This window comes from Peromyscus eremicus, chromosome 6, assembly GCF_949786415.1.
Source record: "Peromyscus eremicus chromosome 6, PerEre_H2_v1, whole genome shotgun sequence".
Taxonomy (NCBI): domain Eukaryota; kingdom Metazoa; phylum Chordata; class Mammalia; order Rodentia; family Cricetidae; genus Peromyscus; species Peromyscus eremicus.
Window position 1 is genome coordinate 103807552 of NC_081421.1, and position 25599 is coordinate 103833150.

The 25599-nt window shown below is 37.5% G+C and overlaps 1 protein-coding gene across 3 annotated transcripts in view; it reads left to right on the plus strand.

The window, feature by feature from the left end:
* Positions 1-25599, plus strand: part of Tbck (TBC1 domain containing kinase) — a 158677-nt gene that overhangs the window by 31032 nt on the left and 102046 nt on the right. For 2 of the 3 annotated variants that reach the window (XM_059266267.1, XM_059266269.1), the window contains 13 exons: positions 2909-3050; positions 7086-7146; positions 8500-8561; positions 9699-9760; positions 12648-12796; positions 14788-14929; positions 17349-17448; positions 18302-18351; positions 18505-18634; positions 20552-20650; positions 22820-22882; positions 23188-23314; positions 24407-24457. In XM_059266267.1, coding sequence (XP_059122250.1) covers positions 2909-3050; positions 7086-7146; positions 8500-8561; positions 9699-9760; positions 12648-12796; positions 14788-14929; positions 17349-17448; positions 18302-18351; positions 18505-18634; positions 20552-20650; positions 22820-22882; positions 23188-23314; positions 24407-24457 — 1238 coding nt within the window. The remainder of the gene's footprint in view (positions 1-2908; positions 3051-7085; positions 7147-8499; positions 8562-9698; positions 9761-12647; positions 12797-14787; positions 14930-17348; positions 17449-18301; positions 18352-18504; positions 18635-20551; positions 20651-22819; positions 22883-23187; positions 23315-24406; positions 24458-25599) is intronic. The other variant, XM_059266268.1, reaches the window with a different exon arrangement.

Genomic DNA, 25599 nt, shown 5'->3' on the forward strand with positions numbered 1-25599 from the left:
GGCATTATCATTCCTTTCTACAGAAGAAGAAAGCCACATCAGATTTTACTGAAATTAAAGAGTAGGTTTTGTTGGGGATGAAGTTCAGGGGCAGAGCAATTATGGAACACGTACAAGGCCATCTCTGGTACCTTAAAACAAAAAAGCACGGTTCAAAGAGTGGAACACAGATGCTAGACCACTACATACGGTGCTTTTTAATCAGACTTTAGCTACTTTTACAGACTCCACACATTCACTTAGAAAAGCAGTATTATCATTTGAGAGTAAAATGTCATCCACAAATTTATATATAAGAGAAATAGATGAGTGTATTAAAGGAATATTTATGTCATTCTGATGAATAATGATTTAACCATTTAATAAACTAGTTTTATTCAAGTTACATATCCAGACTTAAGTGAGTTATGTTTTACATATAAATAAGTCTCACAATGATAGTATGAGGAGATGTCACATGTATTTGCATGTATTTTGCCTGGAGTTATTGTTGTAAAATAATGTAAATGAAGTGAAAAATCCAGATTATGGTGCTCATGACTAAATTTGAGAAACACACATTCATACACACACACACACACACACACACACACACACACACACACGATACTAAAATAGAAAATGCCTATATGCAGTGCCTAATAATTCAATTTGGGGTTCATAGTATTCTTGGATACTGAACTATTTATAATATTGAATTTTGGTTTTGCTTGGATCTGATTATAACCATGCCCTGTTTCTTGCCCCTTGTAATAAGAATAATATAACTTAATTATTATTTTATAGAAAGCCACAGTTGAGAGACTTTGAACTTTTAAAATGATGTTGGATTTTTAAGAGACTGAACTTTTAAAGTGTTTGAATTTTTAAATTTTTTTGAAATTATATTACATTATTGCCCCCTTCCCTTTCCTCCCTCCAAACCCTTTCATGTGCCACCAACTCATATTTTCAAAACCATGGCCTCTTGTTCTTTAATTTTTTGCTACATATGTATGTGTGTTTGTGCATGTGCGTGTTCCTAAATACACAAATATTGCCTGCTCAGTCTGTATACTACACCCATGAAGTCTCACCAGCAGGGCTGTCTAAAAATGACTTGAAGGATAACACCAATAGACATGCTGACATGGAAGGAGGAAAACTCATGAGGTCTCAACCCTAGACACAGAAGTACAAACAACTAAGAAATGCTGGAAGCAGGAGAAATAGTCTTCCCCAGGGCAGAGAACACCAATTGGTTACCCAATACTAAGTGTGCATTGTAGCCCAAAGTTCTCCTGTGTCCCACCTGGCCTGCAGCAGCTTATGAAGTAATCACTCAGAGGCTTAATATTAATGAGGCTTCTTGCTAGCTATCTATTACATCTTAAATTAACCCATTTCTATTTATCTGTGTATTGCTATGTGACCGTGGTGTTAAAAGTCTGCTGGAATGTTGCTCCTTGGGTGGTGGGATGGCATCTGCCCTGACTCCACCCTCTTCCTCTCTATCTCTCTTGGATTTACCCCCTGGCTCTTATCTTTCCTTACCATAGTCTAAAACAGCTTCTTTATTAACCAATAGTAGCAACACGTATTTATAGCATACAGAAAGACCATCCCACAGCAGTGCATCCCTGAAAATATGTACATACAAGTGTTTGAATGTTTTAAAGACTGTGGAACTTTTTAAAATATACTGTTACTTTGAATTATTATCAGGAGATCTTGGGGATAAACAAGAAAGGAAAGGTTATAGTTTAATGGTGGTTTTCTATATCAGGTTGACAAGGAGTCATTTGTACTGGTTAGATTTTTGTCAACTTGACAAAAGCTAGAGACATCTGAGAAAAGAGAACCTTATTGAAGATTGCCTCCATCAGAGTGCCTGTAGGCAAGTCTGTAGATAGCATTACTCCATAAACTCTGCTTCAATTCATGCTTGAACTTCTTCTCTGGCTTCCCTCAATGATAGAGTATAATTGTAAAATGGCATAAACCTTTTCCTGCCCAAGTTGCTTTTGGCCAGTGTTTTATCACAGCAACAGCAAAGCAAACTAGGACACTGTTGACAATAACCCATTCCTATGTCAAAGATCAAACGATGAAACATTTTTTAGACGAATTTCTAAACAGTCTTATTAAATATGAAACACAGAGCCAAATATAGGGGTAAAAGCTGAAAAGATCAGAGAAATGGCGAGTAGCCACCGACTAACCTTAGCTTACCACCTTGTCATAGCTTCCCAAGAGAGAGCTTCTTCCTGTCTAACCTGTGCCTTTATTGCCTTCCTGTTCTCCCTTCTCATTGGCTCTAAGCCCAGCCACATCACTTCCTCATCACTGCCTGTCTATACAGACCTCCAGCTCTCTATGGTTGGTACTGGGATTAAAGGCATGTGTCCCCACGCTTGGCTGTGTCCTTGAACACCCAGAGACTCTGCCTGCCATGTGATTGGATTAAGGGCATGTCCTACCACCTCCTGACTTCTGTTTATGGCTCACTATGACCTCTGATCTTCAGGCAAACTTTATTTCTTAACATACAAATAAAATATCACATTTCAGCACAAATAAAATATCACCACAACAATTCACCGTTAGCAGAAGATCAACTGGTAGGAGGAAGGAAAAGCACTTGGAAGCCTAGAGGCCTCCTGTAGTAGCAATATATAATCACAGAAAAGAGCAAGAAACCCAACTGGTGCCACAGAGAGATAGGATTTTTTTTTTAAAATGATTTAGGACTTCTGTATATTCAGTTTTATTCCTAGACATAAAGGCCTGTATTTCAAGATTAATCCTAGTAATCACTGTGGATTTGTGTGGGATTTTTACATCTCATGCACTAGTTATAAGAATGTGCTCTGTTTCTATCACCATTGCAGCTCATTATAATTATTTGTTATTTTCACATGTGTTACAGGTATCCCTCATATCTGGCACCTGAGGTAATTGCACAAGGAATTTCCAAAACTACTGATCATGTGCCAAGTGAAAAACCATTGCCTTCTGGCCCCAAATCAGATGTATGGTCTCTTGGGATAATTTTATTTGAACTTTGTGTGGTATGTATAAAGAAGTATTAAACTAATAAAAGAAATTGTGTGTTCGTTAGAATTTACTTTTTAGAGAGAAAGTTTATATAATAATGAAATATTTTGCTGTGAAAATTGACTAGATATAAATAGAAAAGGCCTATTTCTCAATTTGACTTTATTTGATAGATTGGTAGAGGTAGATAGATAGATAGATAGATAGATAGAAAGATAATAAGTAGGTAGATAGATAGATAGATAGATAGATAGATAGATAGATAGATAATAGGTAGGTAGATGATAGATAGATAGATAGATAGATAGATAGATAGATAGATAGATAGATAATAGGTAGGTAGATAGATAGATGATGGATGGATAGATAGATAGATGATAGATAGATAGATAGATAGATAGATAGATAGATAGATAGATAGATAGATAGATAGCATATATAAGTATGTGGGGGCTAGGAATCAAACCTGGGTCCTCTGCAAGAGCATCAGTGCTTTTAACTGTTGAACTATCTCTCCAGGCCCCCTTCCCAGCTGCTTTCTTAATTTTTATCTTGGTATTTCTCAATATGTTCAGACTTTCACTAATTGTATAAACTAAGTAACTTGTTGCAGGCCTTTGAAGGGAATCTTGCCCCTGGTTCTCCCCCGTCTCCAATTCCCAATTGCTTACTAACTGCCATGAGTGAGCATCTTCCTCTATTATATACTCCTGTTGCCATGATATTCTGTCTTACCTCAGGCTCAAAGCCTTGGGATAGGCCAAGCAGGAACAGAAATCTCAGAAACTGTGAGCAAAATTAAACCTTTTCTACTTCTATGTTGATGTCACAGATAATTTTGTCATAGCACTGAGAAACTCAAAAAACACCCATCTGTTGTTTCTGTCATCTGAGGGATTTCACAAATATTTTGAAAATAATAGGTAACTCGTTTATCCTTACCATTGCTAAGAATTAGTGTAGCTCTTTTTTTCATTTTGTATATTTGAGATCTAATTAGATAGCAAGAAGCAAGTCTGCAAATATGGCTGAAGTCTAGTGTTAAAAGGCAGAGCTGTGTGATGTGTTATTGAACATCAGTTTGTGTTTTGTTTTGTTTTTTAGAAAGGGTTTCATTGTATCCTAGGTTGGCTTCAAACATTTTTCATGGCTGAGGCTGACCTTGAATTCCAGATGCTTTTCCTTCTCACCCAGGTGCTAGGATTATAGTTATATACCACTATTCACAATTAAAACCCAGGGCTTCATTCATGCCAGGCCTCAATCTACCTGAGCTGCATTCCCAGCCCTATTAGTTAGCTTTCTGTTACTGTAAACAAATGAACTTTAAAAGACTTTATTTGGGCTCATAATTACAGATCTTGAGTCCATAATTACTTGTTTGTTGCTGGTCCTGCGTTAAGGCATCATATGACAGTAGAAATGTATGGCAGCAAAGCTACTCCCTCGTTCCTAAAAGGGGAAGGAGAACGAGGGTGCTACAAAGATGGCTTAGTAGTTAAGAGAATGTACTGCTCTCGTGGGAGACCCAGTTTTGGTTCTCCAAACCCGTATCCAACAGCTCACAACCATCTGTAGTTATAGCCACATAGGATCCAACACCCCTGACCTCTGTGGGCACCAGTGTTCACATGCACACACCCACACATAACCCCCCAGAGAGAGGGAGAGGGAGAAGGAGAGAGGTAGGGGGAGGGAGGGACAGGGAGAGAGGGGGATGGGGGAGGGAGGGAGAGAGAGAGAACATGTAATCGTGTATGCATACAAGGTCCTGGGTTCTACTGTCCCATTGAAAAGTATGCCTCCAATGATGGGACAATCTCCCAGTAAGCCTCGCCTCTTAACTTTCCGTGTATCTCAATAGCAGCAGACTGCAGACTAAGTCTTCAGCATATATAGGCTTTTGAGACATAGTCCAGATTCAAACTATAGTACATACTTAAGCTGGATGCCCAAACTCAAGGACCACTGAATATATTTTCTGGACCTTTGAGCATAGATTCTACTCTTTCTTCTGCTACTATGATTCTTAGGCTTGATCTTTTCATGGTGTCCCAGATTTCCTGGATGTTTGGTGTTAGGAACTTTTTAGATTTAACATTTTCTTTGACTGATGAATCTATTTCCTCTATTGTATATTCAATACCTGAAATTCTCTCTTCCATCTCTTGTATTCTGTTGGTAATCCTTGCATCTGTAGTTCCTGTTCACTTCCATTTTCAGAATTCCCTCGGCTTGTATTTTTCTTCATTGCTTCTATTTCCATTTTCAGGTCTTGAAGAACTGTTTCTGTCACCTGTTTGTTTGTTTTTTTTCTTTGCTTTTTTTTGGCATTCATTAAGGGATTTGTTGATTTCCTCTAATTTTTTGTTTGTCTTTTTCTCAACTTCTTTGAGGGAATTTTTCATTTCCTCTTTAAGGACTTGTGTCATCTTCATAAAGTTATTTTTAAGGTTGTTTTCTTATGCTTCAGCTGTGTTGGAATGTTCAGGATGTGCTGTTGTATGATAGCTGGGTTTGTGGAGGTGTTATATTGCCCTTTCTATTTTTCTTTTTTCTTTAAGATTTATTTATTTATTTATTATGTATACAATATTCTGCGTGCATGTATGCCTGAAGGCTAGAAGAGGGCACCAGATCTCATTACAGATGATTGTGAGCCACCTTGTGGTTGCTGGGAATTGAACTCAGAACCTCTGGAAGAGCAGCCAGTGCTCTTGACCACTCCCTTTCTGTTATTGATTGTGTGTTCTTACACTGGCATTTAGGCATCTGAATTTGGAAAGATTTTGGTCTAAGTGTTGATTTCTGTGTTTGTCTTTGTTGGATCGGTGTTTTGTTCCTTGGTTTCTGTTTCCTCTCTGTTCTTCTGGCCTAAGTGGCCAAGGGTTCTGGTGACTGGTGAGTCTTCAGGTCCATTAGGATGTCTCCTCTGGGGCATGGAGGGTCTTGGGTCCCTTGATCTGGCCTGGCCTCCACTAAAATGGAAGTCTTCTTGAATCTCTAGCAGCCTGGCATCCAGTAAAGCCTGAGTCTTCTTCTGGGTTACCTAGGACCAGCCTAGCCTCTGGTAGAGGTGCTGGGACTGTTCTTCCATCTCGTGTGTACTGTAGTACCTGGGCCTATGGCATCGGTTCTTGCAGCTGGTGTGAACTATGTCTGAGCCTGGGGAGTCTGCCAGAGTTCTGGGGAAGGGCTGGCCATGGGGAGGATGATGAGGTAGCCCAGCAGCAGGGTAAGGAGTAGCTGGGAAGGCATGAGCCTGGGGAAGTGTGAGGGGAGCACAGAATCCAGGGAGGGGTGCAGTTTGGATGGCAGGCTGGTCACTCACCAGTTCTGGCTGATGTAGTCTACTCTAATGGTGTGCCTTCAAACCACCTGTAATACCAGTTATTTTGGAGGCTGAGCTAGGAAGAACAAAGTTTAAGGCCAGACTGAAAAGACTGTCTTAAAATATGGGTATAAAGGGGCTAGGAATGCAACAGTGATACCATGCTGTTCTAGCAACTGTCCTGATCTGGCATACTGGGCTCAGTCCCCAGCTCCAAAAGCAACAAAGACAACATAAAAACTCAGGTACTATCGGAACACACAGAATGCCAATCTGAAGTTGCTTGAGCGGAAGAGGAACTACTGTGGGTGGTTATCAGTATGAACAATAGATTACTTAAACATGATACTTAAATAAGGATTCTGGGAGTAGACTTCCAGGACCATGTCTGTCTTTTACTAAAACAATACTGTTTGTTTTGGTGATCTGGAAAAACTAACCATCAATAATGTGTAGTTCTCAAAAGTGATCAGTGCTTGGGATACCATTTAGATCTAATGATCATTAGATATAGGTGGCTTACATAATAAACAGTACACAACTCTTTTAAAAATATTGTTTTAACAATAGCTTTTTGTGGTCAAGCTGAATTTAAGTAATCAATAAAACTTGGTGATAGATGAAAGTGACAATAAACTCACCTTCAGTTATACTACAAAAAGATGCCTGGGGAAAGAAAATTCTAAATATTACTAAGAACTTATTTTCCATTATTTAGGGAAGAAAATTGTTTCAGAGCTTGGATATTTCTGAAAGACTAAAATTTGTGCTTACTTTGGGTAAGTTTCATGCATTTGATTATCTTTGAACCATGATGACAATCTATAGAAACAGTTGTCATCATTGAAGTCCTCTCCTAGAACAGTGAAATGTCTGTCTTCAGGTTGAGGAGGTAAGCATCACAAGGCATCATGAAAAGTGTCTTTTAAAACGTGTACAAGTTTTCTTTGCTTATGAAGGAACTTGAACCTGCACAGAAAGAAATCTTAGTTCCATGATTTAGCCAAGTAAACTACCTTGTATAATCAAACTAATAAATTAAAAACTGTACTCCCAACATCATAACTACATTTTGAGCTACCTTTCTATGTTACTAGTTGTATATGAAGAACAATTTTGGAAGAATATTCATTTTTCTTTATACTTGGCTTATGTACGTATGTTTGAGATTTATAGTAACAAATGTGTAATCTAATTAGGAGTGGAATAAGTTTAATGTGTGGTAAGAAGAGAGAAAAACTGACTATTTCATATAAAGCAATGACCCATCAACATTCCAGCAATAGAGTTTACAAATAATAAAACTTGGGAAAGAGTTAAGTATTTATGAATTTTAGCTAAATCGCATACAATTTTATCTGATTCATGTCTTCTTTACAAAGAATAGATACCTCAGCTGTCAAGGAATTTGGAGCATTGTTAAGTTAAATTTATACTTTATATCTCCAGAGAGATGTAGGTACATTCTTCAAACTTCATATAATAAAAATAAATTATTCTTGTAATCATGAGAAAACAACTGTAGCACGCTTTCTTACCAGACTATCTTTGGACCACTAGCCTGCAAATAATGACCCAGAGATGACTTATTATGAAAGCTTGGCCTTAGCTTAGGCTTGTCCTCGGCTAGCTCTTATCACTCAAATTAACCAGTTTCTATTAGTCTACTTGGTTACCTCTTGTTAATATGACACATCTGACTTCTTCTGAGTCTGCTGGCAAAATTGTGCACCTCTGTTCCTCCTCCCAGTTTCTCTCTCCCTACCAGCAAGTCCCAGCTGGCCTCTCCTGCCTAGCTATTGGCCATTCAGCTTTTTATCACAACAACACATCTTCACACAATGTACAAATATTTTACAACAAACAATAGCGCCTTTAAAAATTGCTTGAAATTTCTTCCATAACTATTTAAGTAACTATATTTTAGTACTAGTACTTAACTAAGTTGACTGGGTAAACCTCTGTGTTTTTATAAAAACATGTAAGGAAAGCTAATTTAAAAAAAAAATATTTAGTAGCTTAAGCACCAAAACTACATTATGATATTTGGAAATGTTTTATCATAGTTTTTTTCTGGTTATTGTGGTAGATTAAAAGCAGTGCATACTCATCTGGCTTTCCTTTTTTCTTAGGCTGTGTAGATGACACTATAATAGTTCTGGCTGAGGAACATGGTTGTCTGGACATCATTAAGGTTCGTTGTGTATCCGTCTGTGCTGTTCTAACAGACTGTCTGAGACTGGGTCATTTTTAAAGAACAAAACTTATCATGTCATAGTTTTTGAAGCTGGAAATGTCAATGTAAAGGTTCCACAAGCTCGGTTTTCTGATGAGGGGAGGACACTCTCCTCACAGAGTAGGAAAGAAAGATGGCGGAGCATGTGGTGGATGCATAAAGTGTGTTTGATAAAATCTCATTCCCAAGATGAGGGTGCCTGTGACCTAATCATTTTTTACAGGCCTACCTTTTTTATTGTTTTTTGTTTTGTTTTTATTTTTATAAATTCTTGAGAATTTCTTATGAGGTTTTGATCCTATTCACCTCCAGTTCCTTTCCCTATCTCCTCTCAGATCAACCCCTGTCTCTATTCCTCCAAATTCATGCCTCGCCCTCATAACCCATCAACTCCAGTTGTGTGACCCATATACTCCAGGATGTGAGGGTGTCCACCAGAGCATAATCTATCAACCAGGAGCCAAACCCTACAAACAACTGACCATTCCTTCACTAGGAGCCATTGACTGCCATTAGCTCCTCAACCTCTGGTGTTGTAACTCTTTCCACACACTCTTGCACCATGGTCGTGGAGCCTTGAGGAGGGATTATGACATATGGCTTACTCTCTGTGCTTTAACCGGTTGTGAATTTCTGCCTAAACCACCATTTGCTGCACAAAGAAACTTCTCTGATGCAGTCTGAGAACTGCACTAATCTATGAGTAGAGAGAGGAGAATTTAGAGGGGCAGTAAGATACTATGTCCATTTAGCAGAATAATAGTAGCAGGTTCACTCTAGCAGCCCATCTCTTATTGTCATCTACTTGGCCTTAAGTTTCAAGACCTGAATTTAGGAAGGGGCACAGTCAAAGTAGAGCAATCTGTTTATGAAAGTTTATTTTAACATCAGAATACAACAACAAGCTATTAAAGCTGTACTTACTTCTCTGCAGATGCTGGCCATTTTTCCAGAGAGTGACAAATTACTACAAATTTAAATAAAGTCCAAATAAAGATTTTTTTTTAAATTGAAGCCTAGGAGATTTAAATATTTTGGTAAAATATGTTTCTAGAATTGATCATTCATCTATTTTTTTTAATTTTTATTTACCAGGAGCTTCCTGAAAATGTGATAAACATTTTGAAGAAGTGCCTCACCTTCCATCCTTCTAAGAGGTGATTCCTTAAGACTTTAGGCTTATCCCCAGATCCTTTTTGTGTAGAGTTGATTTAGTGTTTGGTAGGAGACTGATGGACTAAGGTGATGGCTGCATTGTTGTGTTTGATAGGAGACTGATGGACTGAGATGATAGCTGCATTGTTGTGTTTGGTAGGAGACTGATGGACTAAGGTGATAGCTGCATGTGTTGTATTTGGTAGGAGACTGGTGGACTAAGGTGATAGCTGCATTGTTGTATTTGGTAGGAGATTGATGGACTGAGGTGATAGCTGCATGTGTTGTATTTGGTAGGAGACTGATGGACTGAGAGGTGGTAGCTGCATTGTTGTGTTTGGTAGGAGACTGATGGACTGAGGTGATAGCTGCATATGTAACAGGTCATTATTGTTACTAGTATTATAAATGTGATTCAAAGTTAATTTTTTATTACAAAAAAAAATCAAATCATGATCAGAAAACTGGCATATACCAAAAAAGTTTCTAATTCATTTCCTTGCCTCAAGAAGAACAACTAAATAGGAATGTCAGTACTCTTAGCTCTGTTGATATTTGAGCAATAACAAAAATTTGTTGCCATTATGTATTATATACTGAGCTTGGCAGAAGGTTAAGTTTGGAGTTGCTGATAAAAATTGAGAAGGATTTCCTTGATATTTTGTTTTCATTTCATAGTATTTCTTCTAATTACCTAGCTATTACTAAGCCTCCTAAGTATAATGCTAGAGGAGAATATATTCTAATTCGTCATTATGAAAGGCACTTTAGGCCAGGTGGCAGAGGGGCATGCCTTTAATTCCAGCACTCAGGAGGCAGAGCCAGGTGGCTCTTTGTGAGTTCGAGGCCAGCCTGGTCTACAGAGCGAGGTCCAGAACAGGCACCAAAACTACACAGAAACCCTGTCTCAAAAAACAAAAAACAAAAACAAAAACAAAAATTAAAATAAAAAAAAAAAGATCTTAGCCATTCTGACAGGCGTAACGTGGTATCCCAGAGTTGTTTTGATTTGCATTTCCCTGATGATTAGGGATGTTGAGCAATTCCTTAAATGTCTTTCAGCCATTTGAGTTTCCTCTGTTGAGAATTCTCTGTTTAGTTCTATAGCCCATTTCTTAATTGGACTGTTGGGCATTTTGATGTCTAATTTCTTGAGTTCCTTATATATTCCGGATATCAGTCCTCTGTCAGATGTGGGGTTGGTGAAGATCTTTTCCCATTCTGTAGGCTGTCGCTTTGCCTTGTTGACCGTATACTTTGCTCTACAAAAGCTTCTCAGTTTCAAGAGGTCCCATTGATTGATTGTTTCTCTCAGTGTCTGTGCTACTGGTGTTCTATTTAGGAAGTGGTCTCCTATGCCAATGCGTTCAAGACTACTTCCTACTTTCTCTTCTAGCAGGTTCAGAGTAGCTGGATTTATGTTGAGGTCCTTGATCCACTTGGACTTAAGTTTTGTGCACGGTGATAGATATGGATCTATTTGCAGCCTTCTACATGTTGATATCCAGTTATGCCAGCACCATTTGTTGAAGATGCTTTCTTTTTTCCATTGTGCACTTTTGGCTTCTTTGTCAAAAATTATATGTTCATAAGTATGCGGATTAATGTCAGGGTCTTCAATTCGATTCCATTGGTCCACATGTCGGTTTTTATGCCAGTACCAAGCTGTTTTTATTACTGTAGCTCTATAGTAGAGCTTGAAGTCAGGGATCGTGATGCCTCCAGAGGTTGTATTATTGTACAAGATTCTTTTGGCTATCCTGGGTTTTTTGTTTTTCCATATGAAGTTGAGTATTATTCTTTCCAGGTCTGTGAAGAATTGTGTTGGTATTTTGATGGGGATTGCATTGAATCTGTAGATTGCTTTTGGTAAGATTGCCATTTTTACTATGTTAGTCCTGCCTATCCATGAGCATGGGAGATCTTTCCATTTTCTGACATCTTCTTTTGCTGGCAATGGTCGAGATACAGCCCGAACTGACCTACTTTGACGATGGGATGACCAAACACCCTAATTGTCGTGCTAGAAACCCCATCCAACGACTGAGGGATCTGGATGCAGAGGTCCATGGCTAGGCCCCAGGTGGATCTCTGGGAGTCCAATTAGCAAGAATGAGGAGGGTTTATATGAGCGAGAATTGTTGAGACCAAGGTTGGATAAAGCACAGGGACAAATAGCCAAACGAATGGAAACACATGAACTATGAACCAATGGCTGAGGTGTTACCAACTGGATCAGGCCCTCTGAATGGGTGAGACAGTTGATTGGCTTGATCTGTTTGGGAGACATCCAGGCAGTGGGACCAGGTCCTGTGCTCATTGCATGAGTCGGCTGTTTGAAACCTGGGGCCTATTCAGGATCGCTTGGCTCGGCCTGGGAGGAGGGGACTGGACCTACCTGGACTGAGTCTACCAGGTTGATCTCAGTCCGCGGAGAAGGCTTTGCCCTGGAGGAGGTGGGAATGGGGAGTGGGCTGGGGAGAAAGTGAGGGGGGCGGGAGGGGGGAGAACAAGGGAATCCATGGCTGATATATAGAACTGAATTGTATTGCAAAATAAAAATAAAAAAAAATTTAAAAAAAAGAAAAGAAAAGAAAAGGCACTTTATCAGGGGCAAAGGATAGTATTTGCAAGCAGAATTTGGGGTGTTTATGAAATGATTTTTTGTTAGAACGTAAGGCACAAACAGTATAACACATGTAAGTAATTCAGCATTGAGTTATTTAGTCGCAACAGCTAGACTCTGCTCAAGGGAGCTTTTTTGCTACTACTGTCAGTGCTAAGGAGTTATCTAAGACTTTTAACTCCCAGCTTGAATGTGTATTAGGTTTTGAGGAAAATTTTTATGACTTTTATCCATGCTGAGAATTTTCAATTGTTCTTCTTAAGGCCAACCGCAGATGAATTAATGAAGGACCAGGTGTTCAGTGAAGTGTTCCCTTTATACACACCCTTTATCAAACCTGCCAGTCTGTTTTCATCTTCTCTGCGATGTGCTGATTTAACTCTGCCTGAGGATATCGATGACTTGTGTAAAGGTAAAGATGAATAAAACGTGATAATATGAGCCTTGTTTCCAAAAGAACCCCCATAACCTGTTTACTTTTGAATTCGTTAGTAACAGGCATTACATTTTTAGTGGGGTTTTATGGATAATAACCAGGGAATTGAGATGTGATTCCTGTAGTTTTTTTTTTTTTACTCTTTGTTCTTTGTAGGCCCGCCACCCAGCTCCCAAATAATCACACAAAACTTAGTCTTACTTATGAGTGTCTGACCTTAGCTTGGCTTGTTTCTAGCCAGCTTTTCTTAACTTAAGTTATCCCATCTACCTTTTGCCTCTGGGCTTTTACCTTTCTTTATTCTATATGTCTTTCCTTCTTACTCCATGGCTGGCTGTGTTGCTAGGTGGCTGTCCCCTGGAGTCCTCCCCTCCTCTCTTTTCTCCCTCCTCTTCTCTTTTTCTCCTATTTATCCTCTCTGCCTGGCAGCCCCACCTATTCTCTCTCCTGCCTACCTATTGGCCATTCAGTTCTTTATTAGACTAGTCAGGTATTTAGACAGGCAAAGAAACACAGCTTTACAGAGTTAAACAAATGCAACATAAAGGAATGTAACACATCTTTTGTATCACTAAACAAATATCCCACAGCATAAACAAATATAATACATCTTAAACTAATATTCCACAACATATTCTGGAATATTTAAAATATAAGTCAAATTTTAGACTGTAAATTACTAATACTCCATATAATTTATTTTAAGTGGTTTTAAAGTTATATTATCATTAGGAAGTCCATACCATTGTATTCTGCCTTGAAACATGAAAAGGAACATTTCGTTGATATGTGGGTTTTTCCTGCCCATATTCCTTTCTTGCTGTAGAGTGTAAAAATTCCTGTTCTATACCTCTAACATGGGAAGTAAACTTCCAAATTTTCCCTTTTCTGGCTTCTCTTGATATAAGAAGCAGGATTGTAAGTAAACTTGACTAGTAAGTTCACAATGGATGCCTGTTTGGCATGTGAGTTTCTCCACTTTCTCGACAAGAAAGTACTGTAGTAGCATTTCTCCTTCTATTCTGAGTATAGGAAATAAATCCAGAATGTTGTCAAGCTCAGGACCCTTGACTGTCTTTATGCGTAAGTCACCTTTAGGAGGAATTCAGCCTGTTAAAAAGAAGAATCAAAATCTGTTAGTCATGCCACACCTGCTGAGAGCTAAAGCAATACCCAACTCTGGCATAGCCTGGCCTTCCAGTTTCACTGTGGCAGGAAGACTGTGACCAGCACTGTCCAGAGGCACTGCTCACTAAACTATGCGACCTGCTCGTAGGACCACAGGATGCTTTCCTTCCTCCTTGCCACACCATGTCATAGAAGGTATCCCCTCCTCCCACGTCAGTTAGGCACTGACTAACTTCTGAGGACAAGCTATGTAAGGAAGGAGGAGTCCTCTGCTGTATTTCTGAGAGAGACCAGCTCCCTCTTTTTCCCACAGGGTACTCTTGAGCAAGGAGAATTCAGGAATATGTAGATAGAAATATAGAGGAGAGAGAGACTGTTGGGAACATAGCATAGCCTCAGGAGGGCCTGGGTCAAAACCCACTAGCCCCACCAGCCCCTTCTGTCTCTACTAAAGGGCTTTTAAAGGAATGCCAGAGGGTGAAGCAAAAGCCCTCCCCCCAGCACAGCCAAGTGCAGACCATCCCAGACACCTGGTGACCATGCCTGTGATCTAGCCATCCCCTAATGCAGCCCTGATGTGTAAAGCAAGCTCAGATCTCCATGCATCCCCATCTTCTTCTCCAATCTTGTGGCTAGTAGTTTGCCACCATACCATTACTTTCTCATGGTTCTTATAAGAACTCCTGCTTTTCAGTCTCTTCTGTTACATTGTTAGGTGGAGTAGCAACTTGTGAAGTCCTTAAATACAGAAGTGGTAGCCTTTTCTTCAGTTACTTTGATCAGAATGCCAGCTATTATTGCTACTGGCTGTTACTACAGTTTAAACATTTTACCATTAGTAGATACAGACAGTGATCACCTGGCAGAGAGATCTATTGAGGAGGTTTACTATCTGTGGTGTCTGGCTGGAGGTGACCTGGAGAAGGAGCTTACAAACAAGGAAATTATTCGATCCAAACCACCTATCTGCACACTCCCGAAGTAAGTAAAGAAAATTTCTGGTAATAATGATTTAAATTTTTTGTTGATTTTTAATTTTTATTTAACTTTATTTTCTTAATTAATTTTGGTAGAATATTCTAATTAAGGTAACTTGGAAGCAGTTAAAACTCTACACCTTGTTGGATGGGCTAAAATTTGTAATTGCAGAGTTTCCATCAACATTTATTTTTTATAAAAATTGTTTTTTAAGAAATAATTTTCTTTGTTATCTATTTGAAAATCATGTAATACTAATAAAATGTGTATACATCTGTTATTTTCCAAACCTTGACAACATCATTGTTCATATAGAAACATGAATGTGTATTTCTTGACCTTTAAATTTTCAATTTCATAATCTAGGACAGGTTTGACTATAGGTGTATTAGTTACTTTTCTATTGCTGTGATAAATTACTGTGATCAAAAGTCAATCTGTAGAAAAATGGGCTTACAGTTCCACAGGGAGAGTCCCCAATGGTTGGAAGCCATGATAGCAGGAAACAGAGAGATCATTCTCATTTGCACACAGGAAACAGAGAGAGAGAAGGGGAAAAAAAAAAAAACAGGAAGTGGCACAAGGCTATAAAAGTCCAAAGCCCTCAGTGATGCACTTCCTTCAACAAGGCTGCACCTCCTAAGAGTGCCCTAACCTTCCCAAACAGCTCCACTGAGGACCAAGTATTCAAATCCATGAGCCTATGAGGAACGTTTCTAATTCAAACCACCATAAGAGATAACAGTAGAAATGATCTGATAATCACTGTTTTTGTTAAACTTTTAGATTATTTGTTTAGATAGACCATTAGTTTCTCCTTTCCCAGTTTTAAATTTTTCTTTTTTTCCTTTTTATTTTTGTACTGGTTTTCAAACCCAGGACCTTACACGTGGGGCGAGGCAAGTATTCTGTTACTAAACTGCATTATTAGCTCTTTCTGTCCTTTATAAGCAGTTTTTTAGACATTAATTTAAATTGTGCCACTCACCCACTGAGTTAAATATGAAATCAGAAATAAATTATAGAAAACTAAAAATTAAGCCAGGTGGTGGTGGCGCACGCCTTTAATCCCAGCACTTGGGAGGCAGAGCCAGGCGGATCTCTGTGAGTTCGAGGCCAGATCTACAAAGCGAGATCCAGGACAGGCACCAAAACACCACAGAGAAACCCTGTCTCGGAAAAAAAATAACAAGAAAAAGAAAAAAGAAAATTAAAAATTAATTGATAGATTCTGAAAAGTAGGCTTTTGACATTCTAAACAAGTTGCAAGCGTTTGCTGTTCTCGCTCGGAGAGCCTGTCAACCAGTATGCTTTTCCTTCCTCCCCTGTTTGTTTTCAGCTGTGCAGACTTTCTCCCAAGCACATTCGAATACTGCTAAGACAGTCACTTACTCCTGCATGTGCATGAAGAGAGATCGCAAAGCATACCTTTGTAGCCTGCAGTGCAGTGTGTGTGTTCTAGTTTTATCTCTGCTCCTGTGACTTACCCTGACCAAGAGCAGCTTAGGGCAGGAAAGGGCACTCCAGCGTGCAGTCACAATGCAGCACTGAGGAAGCTAAGGCAGGAACTCAGGGAAGGTACAGCATTACCTCTGACAGGAAACTCACTCAACAGCCAAGAAGCATAGAGGGAAGCATGTAAGATGCTACTTGCCAGCTGGCTCGAAGTCTAGCTCATATTCGGCTAGCTTTCTTGCACAGTTTAGGGCTCCCATACTGGGCTAGGCAATCCTGCATTAATTAACAACCAAGAAAGTCTCCCACAGACATACCCACATGCCAGTCTGATCTAGGAAATTCCTCAACGGGGGCTTTGCTTTAATTGACTCTACACTGTGTCAAAGTGACAGTTAAAACTAACCAGGACAGCCAGGCGGTGGTGGGGCACGCCTTTAATCCCAGCACTCGGAAGGCAGAGCCAGGCGGATCTCTGTGAGTTCGAGGTCAGCCTGGGCTACCAAGTGAGTTCCAGGAAAGGCGCAAAGCTACACAGAGAAACCCTGTCTCAAAAAACCAAAAAAAAAAAAAAAACTAACCAGGACAGCATATACCAGATTTATAACTGATCAACAGATATACATATATATAAAGTCCGCCTTGTTTGGAGAAACTTCGATAGCAGTTAGTTTTTGAAAACTTTGTTTTTTAAGACCAAGGTCTCATGTAGCCCATGCTAGAATCAAACTCACTGTATACCTGTATGTCCCCAAACTCCTGATGTCCCTGCCTATACCTTCCAAGCACTAGGATCCAGGCTTGTACACCATGCTGGGCTTTGTTTTCAAAATTAACTGTCTAGTCTGAATTTTATTTCTTTAATGATGGGATTGTGATAGGAGAATTTTATTTCTAAAATAAATAAAGTAGATTTTCTGTGATCATTGTAACAACTTTTTTCTTTTCTTTCTTTTTTAAATCTTAGTTTTCTCTTTGAAGATGGTGAAAGTTTTGGGCAAGGTCGAGATAGAAGCTCACTCTTAGATGATACCACTGTGACATTGTCCTTATGCCAGCTAAGAAACGTAAGAATGAAAATTTACCACATGTGCTTCAAAAATCTTTAAAATATTAAAACTTTAAAGATAACACAAGATACTTTGCATTCACGCTTGATTTCTTGATACACAAGAGAGCTTCTGTAGTGAGTAGAACTATGAGAAAATGGCATCTGTGTAACTTCAGCCTTCACACACACTGATTGCTCACAACAGTGTTTATCTTTCCATCAGCATCACATAAATCTTCCTATTTCTCCACTTGGTAATACATGATATTAAGTTTTAAATAATTCTAATTGATCAGATCCTGATGTTTTAAAATGTGTAATACTAATCACAGTTGCCTGATTATAGTGCATGTACATTTCAACTACTTACGTACCTGTTCTGTGCATTACAACTTCATATATTTCATCAGTATTTCTGAATGAGTTCTCATATAAGAACTTTAAACAATATATTCCAGATATCGTGACTGCACTGCCTATAATTCATGCAAATATCTTTAATGAATATATGGAAAAGCACCTCTTTTTTAATAATCTTTAATAAATGAATATATAAAAAGTATCTCTTTTTAATAATCATTTTAAAATATTTTATATATTTACATTTTATAATAATGTTAGTAATTTGGTGTTGCATGTGAGGAAATGGTAGAAATACCACCTAGAGGGGAAAAGGGAAGATCTTGCTTGTGCTTAATCCTTGTCAGAAGTGTGGTGCATTTGCATGTTCATGAAAGAAACTCATCTTTTGATTCTATTTTTTACTTCTTTGTGAACTCACAATTTTCACATTACTATTCTTTTTAAGCAGATATTACTCTTGCCACCCAATATAATGATTTATAAATATTTTATTTTTAAATTCACAGAGATTAAAAGATGTTGGAGGAGAAGCATTTTATCCATTACTTGAAGATGAGTGAGTATATGTTGCTTTATTTGACTTTTTTTCCTATTTCTATTAAATTAATAAGAAGTTTATAGATTTTTAAATAGAACATTTAAGAGGTAGTGCTTTAATTTATTAGTTTATTGTCTTTGTCAGTATTTTTACTTTTTTGTTCCTTTACAGCCAGCCGAATTTACCTCATTCAAACAGCAATAATGAGTTATCTGCAGCTGCCACCCTGCCTTTAATCATTAGAGAGAGGGATACAGAATATCAACTAAACAGAATTATTCTCTTCGACAGGCTGTTGAAGGTAGGAATTCTAGTGTATCAAGTGTTAATGGTAGTCTATATGAGTTTTCCTTTAATGCTGTTAATTCTTACATATTGAAATTATGAGAAAAGAATTCTTACGATCTCTTTTCTAATTAACTTCTCCAATTTATAGAACTGATAGAAGTTCCAAAGATGACAAGATGTGAAAGATCATCTTAGACAAAGAATTAATATTATTATTATTATTTTTTTTTTTTTTTTTTGGTTTTTCGAGACAGGGTTTCTCTGTGTAGCTTTGCGCCTTTCCTGGGACTCACTTGGTAGTCCAGGCTGGCCTCGAACTCACAGAGATCTGCCTACCTCTGCCTCCCGAGTGCTGGGATTAAAGGTGTGTGCCACCACCACCCGGCTAATATTATTTTTAAATAAAGCACAAAAGTCTATAGGAAAAAGTACCAATATTGATAGAGAGAAATAGAGTATAAAATATAAATGCAATTAAGGAACAAATGTACTATATAGCTAAGTATAGCTAAGGGTTTGTTAATTTTGTTTGTTTTCAAAAATGCCACTTTATTTCTCTTTTTACTGTTTTCATGGACTCTATCTTATTTATTTTGTTGTAATGTTTATTATTTAATTTTTCTTCTAACTTTGGGTTTTGTGTGTTCTTTCTCCCAGTTCCTTTACATAGATTGTTGATGTGAAATATTTCTGCTTGTTTGGTATGGTTACTGACTTCTGTGAACTTTCTCAGAGAGCTGATTTTACTGTATACCATAGGTTTTTTTATATGTTCTTTCTATTACTATATTTTTTTTTTTTTGGTTTTTCGAGACAGGGTTTCTCTGTGTAGCTTTGCACCTTTCCTGGGACTCACTTGGTAGCCCAGGCTGGCCTCGAACTCACAGAGATCCGCCTGGCTCTGCCTCCCGAGTGCTGGGATTAAAGGCGTGCGCCACCACCGCCCGGCTTATTACTATTTGTTTTAAGAAATGTTTTAATTTCTTTCATAATATTGCCACTGGATCCATTGATAATTAAAAAATATATTGTTGAATTCCTATGTGTCTGTGTTATTTAAACTTTTTCTGGTGATTGATTTCTAGTTTTATTGTATTGTGGTTGATAAATGTGCATGACATGCTTTTGCTTTTTGACTTTTTTCATTTAACTTCTTTATTTATTCTTTGGGAGTTTAACATCATGCACCCCAATTCTGCTTACCTCCTGATCCCCCATATCCTCCCCTCATCACTGAAGTGCCCCCACCACAAAAGAAAACAAAACAATGTAAGCAAGCAAGCAAGCAAATAAACAAAAACAACAGCAACCAGAAAAGCCGACCACAAAACCTCTTTGCTTCTCCTTCTTTCCCACCTCTCCAACACCTCTTCATTCACCCTGGTGGCATTGGGGCCTCGGTGTGTCACCTAGTAGATCCTTTTGTCGTATCAGCTTTACTAGCATATGTTCGTTGAAATGAGTCACTGGTCTGGTCCATGGCCTCTGCTTTCTGGTACTCCATCATCACTTGATCCTCACCAGAACTCCTCTGGGATATCATGTGGCCACCCAAGTTGTGGAAAACCCATGGGCATTGCACAGGATCAGTCCCTTCACAAGCTTCAGTAGGTCCTAGATGGGGTAGATGTTAGGGTGGGCCAACCCAAAGCCCATATCACCTCAGGGGACCTTAGGAACCATGTGAGATGAAATCAGAGGGCCATACAGAGCTGGCCCTGCCCTTTACTGGTCCTGGGAAAGCTAGCCTTGCCTCTTGCTGAACACAACAGCAAGAGAGTTGGCCTTGATCTTCACAGGAGAGCTGGCCCCTGCACTCAGAGAGATGGCCCCACCCCTCATCACAAAAGAGGGTGAACCAACCCTGAGGGTATGGATGACCAGCTCAGCGGTAGCCAGGCCCTTTTTGACTATTTTTATTTTATCCTAGGCTTATCCATATAAAAAAAATCAAATCTGGAAAGAAGCAAGAGTTGACATTCCTCCACTTATGAGGGGTTTAACCTGGGCTGCTCTTCTGGGAGTGGAGGTAAGAAAGCAAAAAGTTATAAATTGATAAGTAGTGTATAAGAATATAAAATGTATAATACTGCTGGTAATATACATTTTGCTACTTCCCAAATGCTTGTGACAGCAGATTATGAGTTCGAGACCAGCATGGAATGCATGGAGAAATCCTGTCTTAGAAAAACTATAATACTTTCCATCTAATTTTACAGTATTAATAGAAAATTATATATTGAAATAAGAACATCAAAATATGTTTTAAGTAGAAAAATACATGAAGAGAATAGAGTATAAAATACAATTATTGATGTCCTTTAATATTTTATTTATTAATGCCCATGGTAACTATCATTATTACTTTAAACAGGTTATCTAATGAATACATGTCAGTTATGTATGTCATCCTGCTTGTGAACTATGCCCCTTTTTGAATATAACTTCAATTTATGTATTGTTTGAAATTGATAAATCCTTTATTCCAATTGTGTTTTGTCAAAATCATGAATGTAATTTAGTGGCTTTTAACATGACTGTTCCACTTTGGCCAGGGTGCTTTGAGGTGCAGAGGGCATTGTCACAGGGCTACTCATGAAGCTTGCAGTGTTACCAGAAAGTCTGATGACACACCATGAAGATAAGGGATCCTTGACACTTTCTTCAGTTTCCTATCAATTTCTTTCTCATTCTGTCCTCCTGTATTCTCTCTTAGATACATGCCACCACTTTAGTTCTTCAAACATTTTTAATTCTTAAAATTTGTATTTAAATTTGTTTCCTATCATGTATTTTTATCATATTCTTTCTCCTACTCCAGCTTCTCTCAGATCCTCATCACCTCCCTAGCCACCCGACTTTCTGTTCATTCTTGAGAGTGTGCTCTCTCTCTGTCTCAAACAAACAAAAAAAAATCAAACCAGACTTATTAAATGATCAAAACAAAAATCAGTAAAACAAAAAAGTAATAATAATAACAAAACAAGTGCCCCAAAAAACCATGGAGCCCATTTTATGCTAGCCTCCTGCTCCTGAGTGTGGAGCCTGCCCTGTAGTGTAGCTTCAACTCTTTTTAATCTTTACAGACCTCTATCAGCAGATTTTTTTTTATTCTTGATTTTCTTAATGAGCATTTAAATTTCTTTGAATTTGTTTGGTTACTTTACAACACTGCCTATTGTTCCTTAACTCATATTAATAATTAGTACTATAATCCAGAAAGACTTATGATGTCAGATTTTCCAAGCCTGTTATTAATAGATAGCCGAAAGAAATTGATTTAGCAAATAAATTTACTAAATTCTTGGCTTTCCCTACCACTATAGCAAATCATAAAAATAAGCACTTTTTCATGTGTAACCCTATAGAACATGAGGGAAATTTAGTGTATTTGGATATTCTTTGTGTAAGGCTATAACTAAGTAATGTTAATGAGCCTAATGTTTCTATAATTAAACTACCCTAAATGTTCCTTGTATTATCATTCTTCTGAAAAAAAGTTATTTCATTTGCCTTACCAATGCTAACAGAAAATTTCTGTTAAGGTAAACCTCTCTAAAATATTATCTTCTTTTTGAACATTTTGATTTATGAATTAGTAACACAGAAAACAATGTTTTTCTATGCTCTCTAGCTAAGTGACTTATGTCATTTACCTTTGGGTATATGTAATTCAAAAGGGCTCTTCTGGTTGTCGTTTGTGTTTCTTTTTGAGGTAAGGTCTCACTCTGTTGCCATGGCATCTACCTGCTTCTACCTCTTGAGTATTGGGATTAAAGGTGTGCACCAACACACCGGATAAGGTCTATCTCACCAAATGGCAAATGTCATTTACCATAGACCTTCATCATACATGGTCAAAGATGTAGAAAGTTTCTAAATTGTAGGCTAACTTGAGTTTACCATTATTGGGTAGGTCTTCAAAAATAATTATTTATATAAAACAGGTTTCTCCTGTTAGCTAAGTATCACTAGTCCAAAATTTTGAAATTTAAAAGCTTTGAGTATTGACATCTTGCTGAAAAACTAATGAATTTTGCAGTTTTTAGATTAGAGATACTGTATCAGTAAATTTTATGCAGATATTCCAAAATTAGAAAAACTATAAAGTTGAAATACTTAAGATTCCAGCCTATTAATGTATAATGGCATTTTATTAAGGATATAATAAATTAATGTCTTATTCTATTTTTTTCAGGGAGCTATTCATGCCAAGTATGATGCAATTGATAAAGACACTCCAATACCCACAGATAGACAAGTAAGGTTTTTCTAAGACAATTCTGCCAATTCTTTAAAAGTTAAAAGGAGTAAGAAAATCGTCTTCCTTTCATTATGAAAATTCTGCCACTGCCAATGTCTGTGATGTTAGAAAAGGAGTTACTTACACTCAGAAACTCTGTGATGTTTCCAAAGATTAATTGAAAAATTCAAAAACTTTTATCAATAGATTATAAAGGCGAAATATTATCTAGCATATCTGTTCTCTTATGTATTGAAGAAGCAAGGACTAGAATCTTAGGGATCATCTGTAACAGTTGGGCCTTATTGCTTTGCTGGTTGCAGATTGAAGTGGATATTCCTCGATGTCATCAGTATGACGAACTGTTATCATCCCCGGAAGGTCACGCAAAGTTCCGGCGTGTACTGAAAGCTTGGGTAGTTTCTCATCCTGATCTTGTGTACTGGCAAGGTAACTTTTTAGTTTTTAGGACTTTTCTTCAAGTCTTTTGTCTTTCGTTTTGAGGGGGAAAAGCACTAAAATTCCAGTGCATTTTGGAGATACTAACTTTATAGAAATGATCAAACAAATTTGGTCTAAATGCTTTCAAGGTAACACTTTACATGATATTTAAAAATAAGCATCTTGCAGTGACGTTAGGAAAGCAGAGTCTAATCTTATGGAAACAATTTTAATCTTATCAAAATAGTGAAATAACTTATACCATAAAAACATTAGGCTATTTGAGAATGTTACTATTTAAGTACTCCTAATATATAATTATTGTAGTTATTAGGAATGGAATATGACCTCAAAATTGTTCATTTTGTTTCCTTTTTCTCCCCAGTATCCTTAATGTCTCTAGCCCTGGATTTTTAGCATTTGCCATTATTATCTTTATGATCATTAATTCTTAAATGAGAAACCAGTTCAATCCAACCCAGTTTTTGAATGTTTTGTTATTAACAATGGTTTTTGACTTTGAGTTTCATATTGCTTATTTGCCGCTCTTAAAGGTATGATTATTTTTTTGCCCAACACATTTCATACATTCTGTATCCTCCAAATCCATTATAGGTATATTATGTTTATTCTTTCTGCATGATAACAGATGAATGACATTATTATCAATAAAATAAATGTTTATATATTTTTTCACTAGTTATAAAGTTTTCTGTAATCCTAAAGAAAAGAGCTCTATGGCAAATATCCATCTCTTAGATGAGAAAGCATACCTGAAGAGGCCAAATAATTACCAAATTCACATGAGGTTTGAGTCGGAATTGTGACGTAAAGCCCTCTAACATACTGTGTGTCACATATTCATGTCGCTCTTTGCCTCATAATCATATGGATGATTAGTAATAACCGACTTGTTTTGGACACTGGTGTTCTGTCAGATGCTATCATTTATTCTGCATTGTAACTCCTAACAGAACACACATCTGCGTAGATGTACTTACAGTGCTTAATATTTTTGGAAGGAGTGTGAGACTAGAGTAAGGTACCTACAGTTCTGGAATGTATTCATTTTACTCTTTTGCTTCAACTTGTCTGCATCAGGTCTTGACTCACTTTGCGCTCCATTCCTATATCTAAATTTCAACAATGAAGGTAAGCTTTTTTATTATTAAGAGATCATTATGCATATTATTCTTAAATATCGGGTGCAAAAATAGAAGTTCTTGTCTTAAAATTCTTATATTTTACCTTTTATGTATCATAAAATATTGTTAAATAAAGTTAATTTTTCTTAGAGAATGAAATTAATTTAGTATTGAAAGGTATTCCTTGTCACCAGACCATGCCCAAAAGTTTGGTGGGAATTGGGCTAATTCTTCTAAATTAATTTATCTGCTTTGATAACACATTTTTATAGATTTTTGGAAATGGTTTTTACTTTTCTAGAAATTACTGTTAAATATATTTTCTAAATAATTTATAAACCAATCAATATCAGTGAAGTTTCTCTCTTAGGTATCCTGCACATGTTATTATATCAATTGCACTTGTTTAATGAAGACCTCTAAGTTCCCTTTCTGAGCTAAGTCATCACTATTTGGATCAGGAGAGGGTCCTGTGTCGGCTTTGTCCTCATAGACTGATACCCATAAGATAGTGCTGCCAGCTCTGTCCTCATAGACTAGTACCCATAACCAGTGCTACCAGCTCTGTCCTCATAGACTAGTACCCATAACCAGTGCTACCAGCTCTGTCCTCATAGACTAGTACCCATAACCAGTGCTGCTAGCTCTGTTCTCATAAACTAGTACCCATAACCAGTGCTGCCAGCTCTGTTCTCATAGACTAGTACCCATAACCAGTGCTGCCAGCTCTGTTCTCATAGACTAGTACCCATAACCAGTGCTGCCAGCTCTGTTCTCATAGACTAGTACCCATAACCAGTGCTGCCAACCTTTGATGATCGTTTTGTTAATGGCAGGTTTTTTGTTTTCAGTCCCTCTGTTTTAGGACCTTTTATAATAGATTTTTAAAATAGTGTTTGGTAGATTCAATAGAAACAAATTTAGAATTATATCACATATAGCATATCCTATTCTATATTACTTTAATATACAGGTATCTCACCTCAGAATCTCCATTTTTCATATGTTATCATATCATAAACAACAGAAAATTTTGGAATTGAGTAGAGATGGCATAATCTCCAAAAACTCACATTTCTCTCTCTGAATGATTTCTTAGTGCACTGCTCTGATATACTCCCTCATTAGTCTGGACTTCAGCTTTTGCCA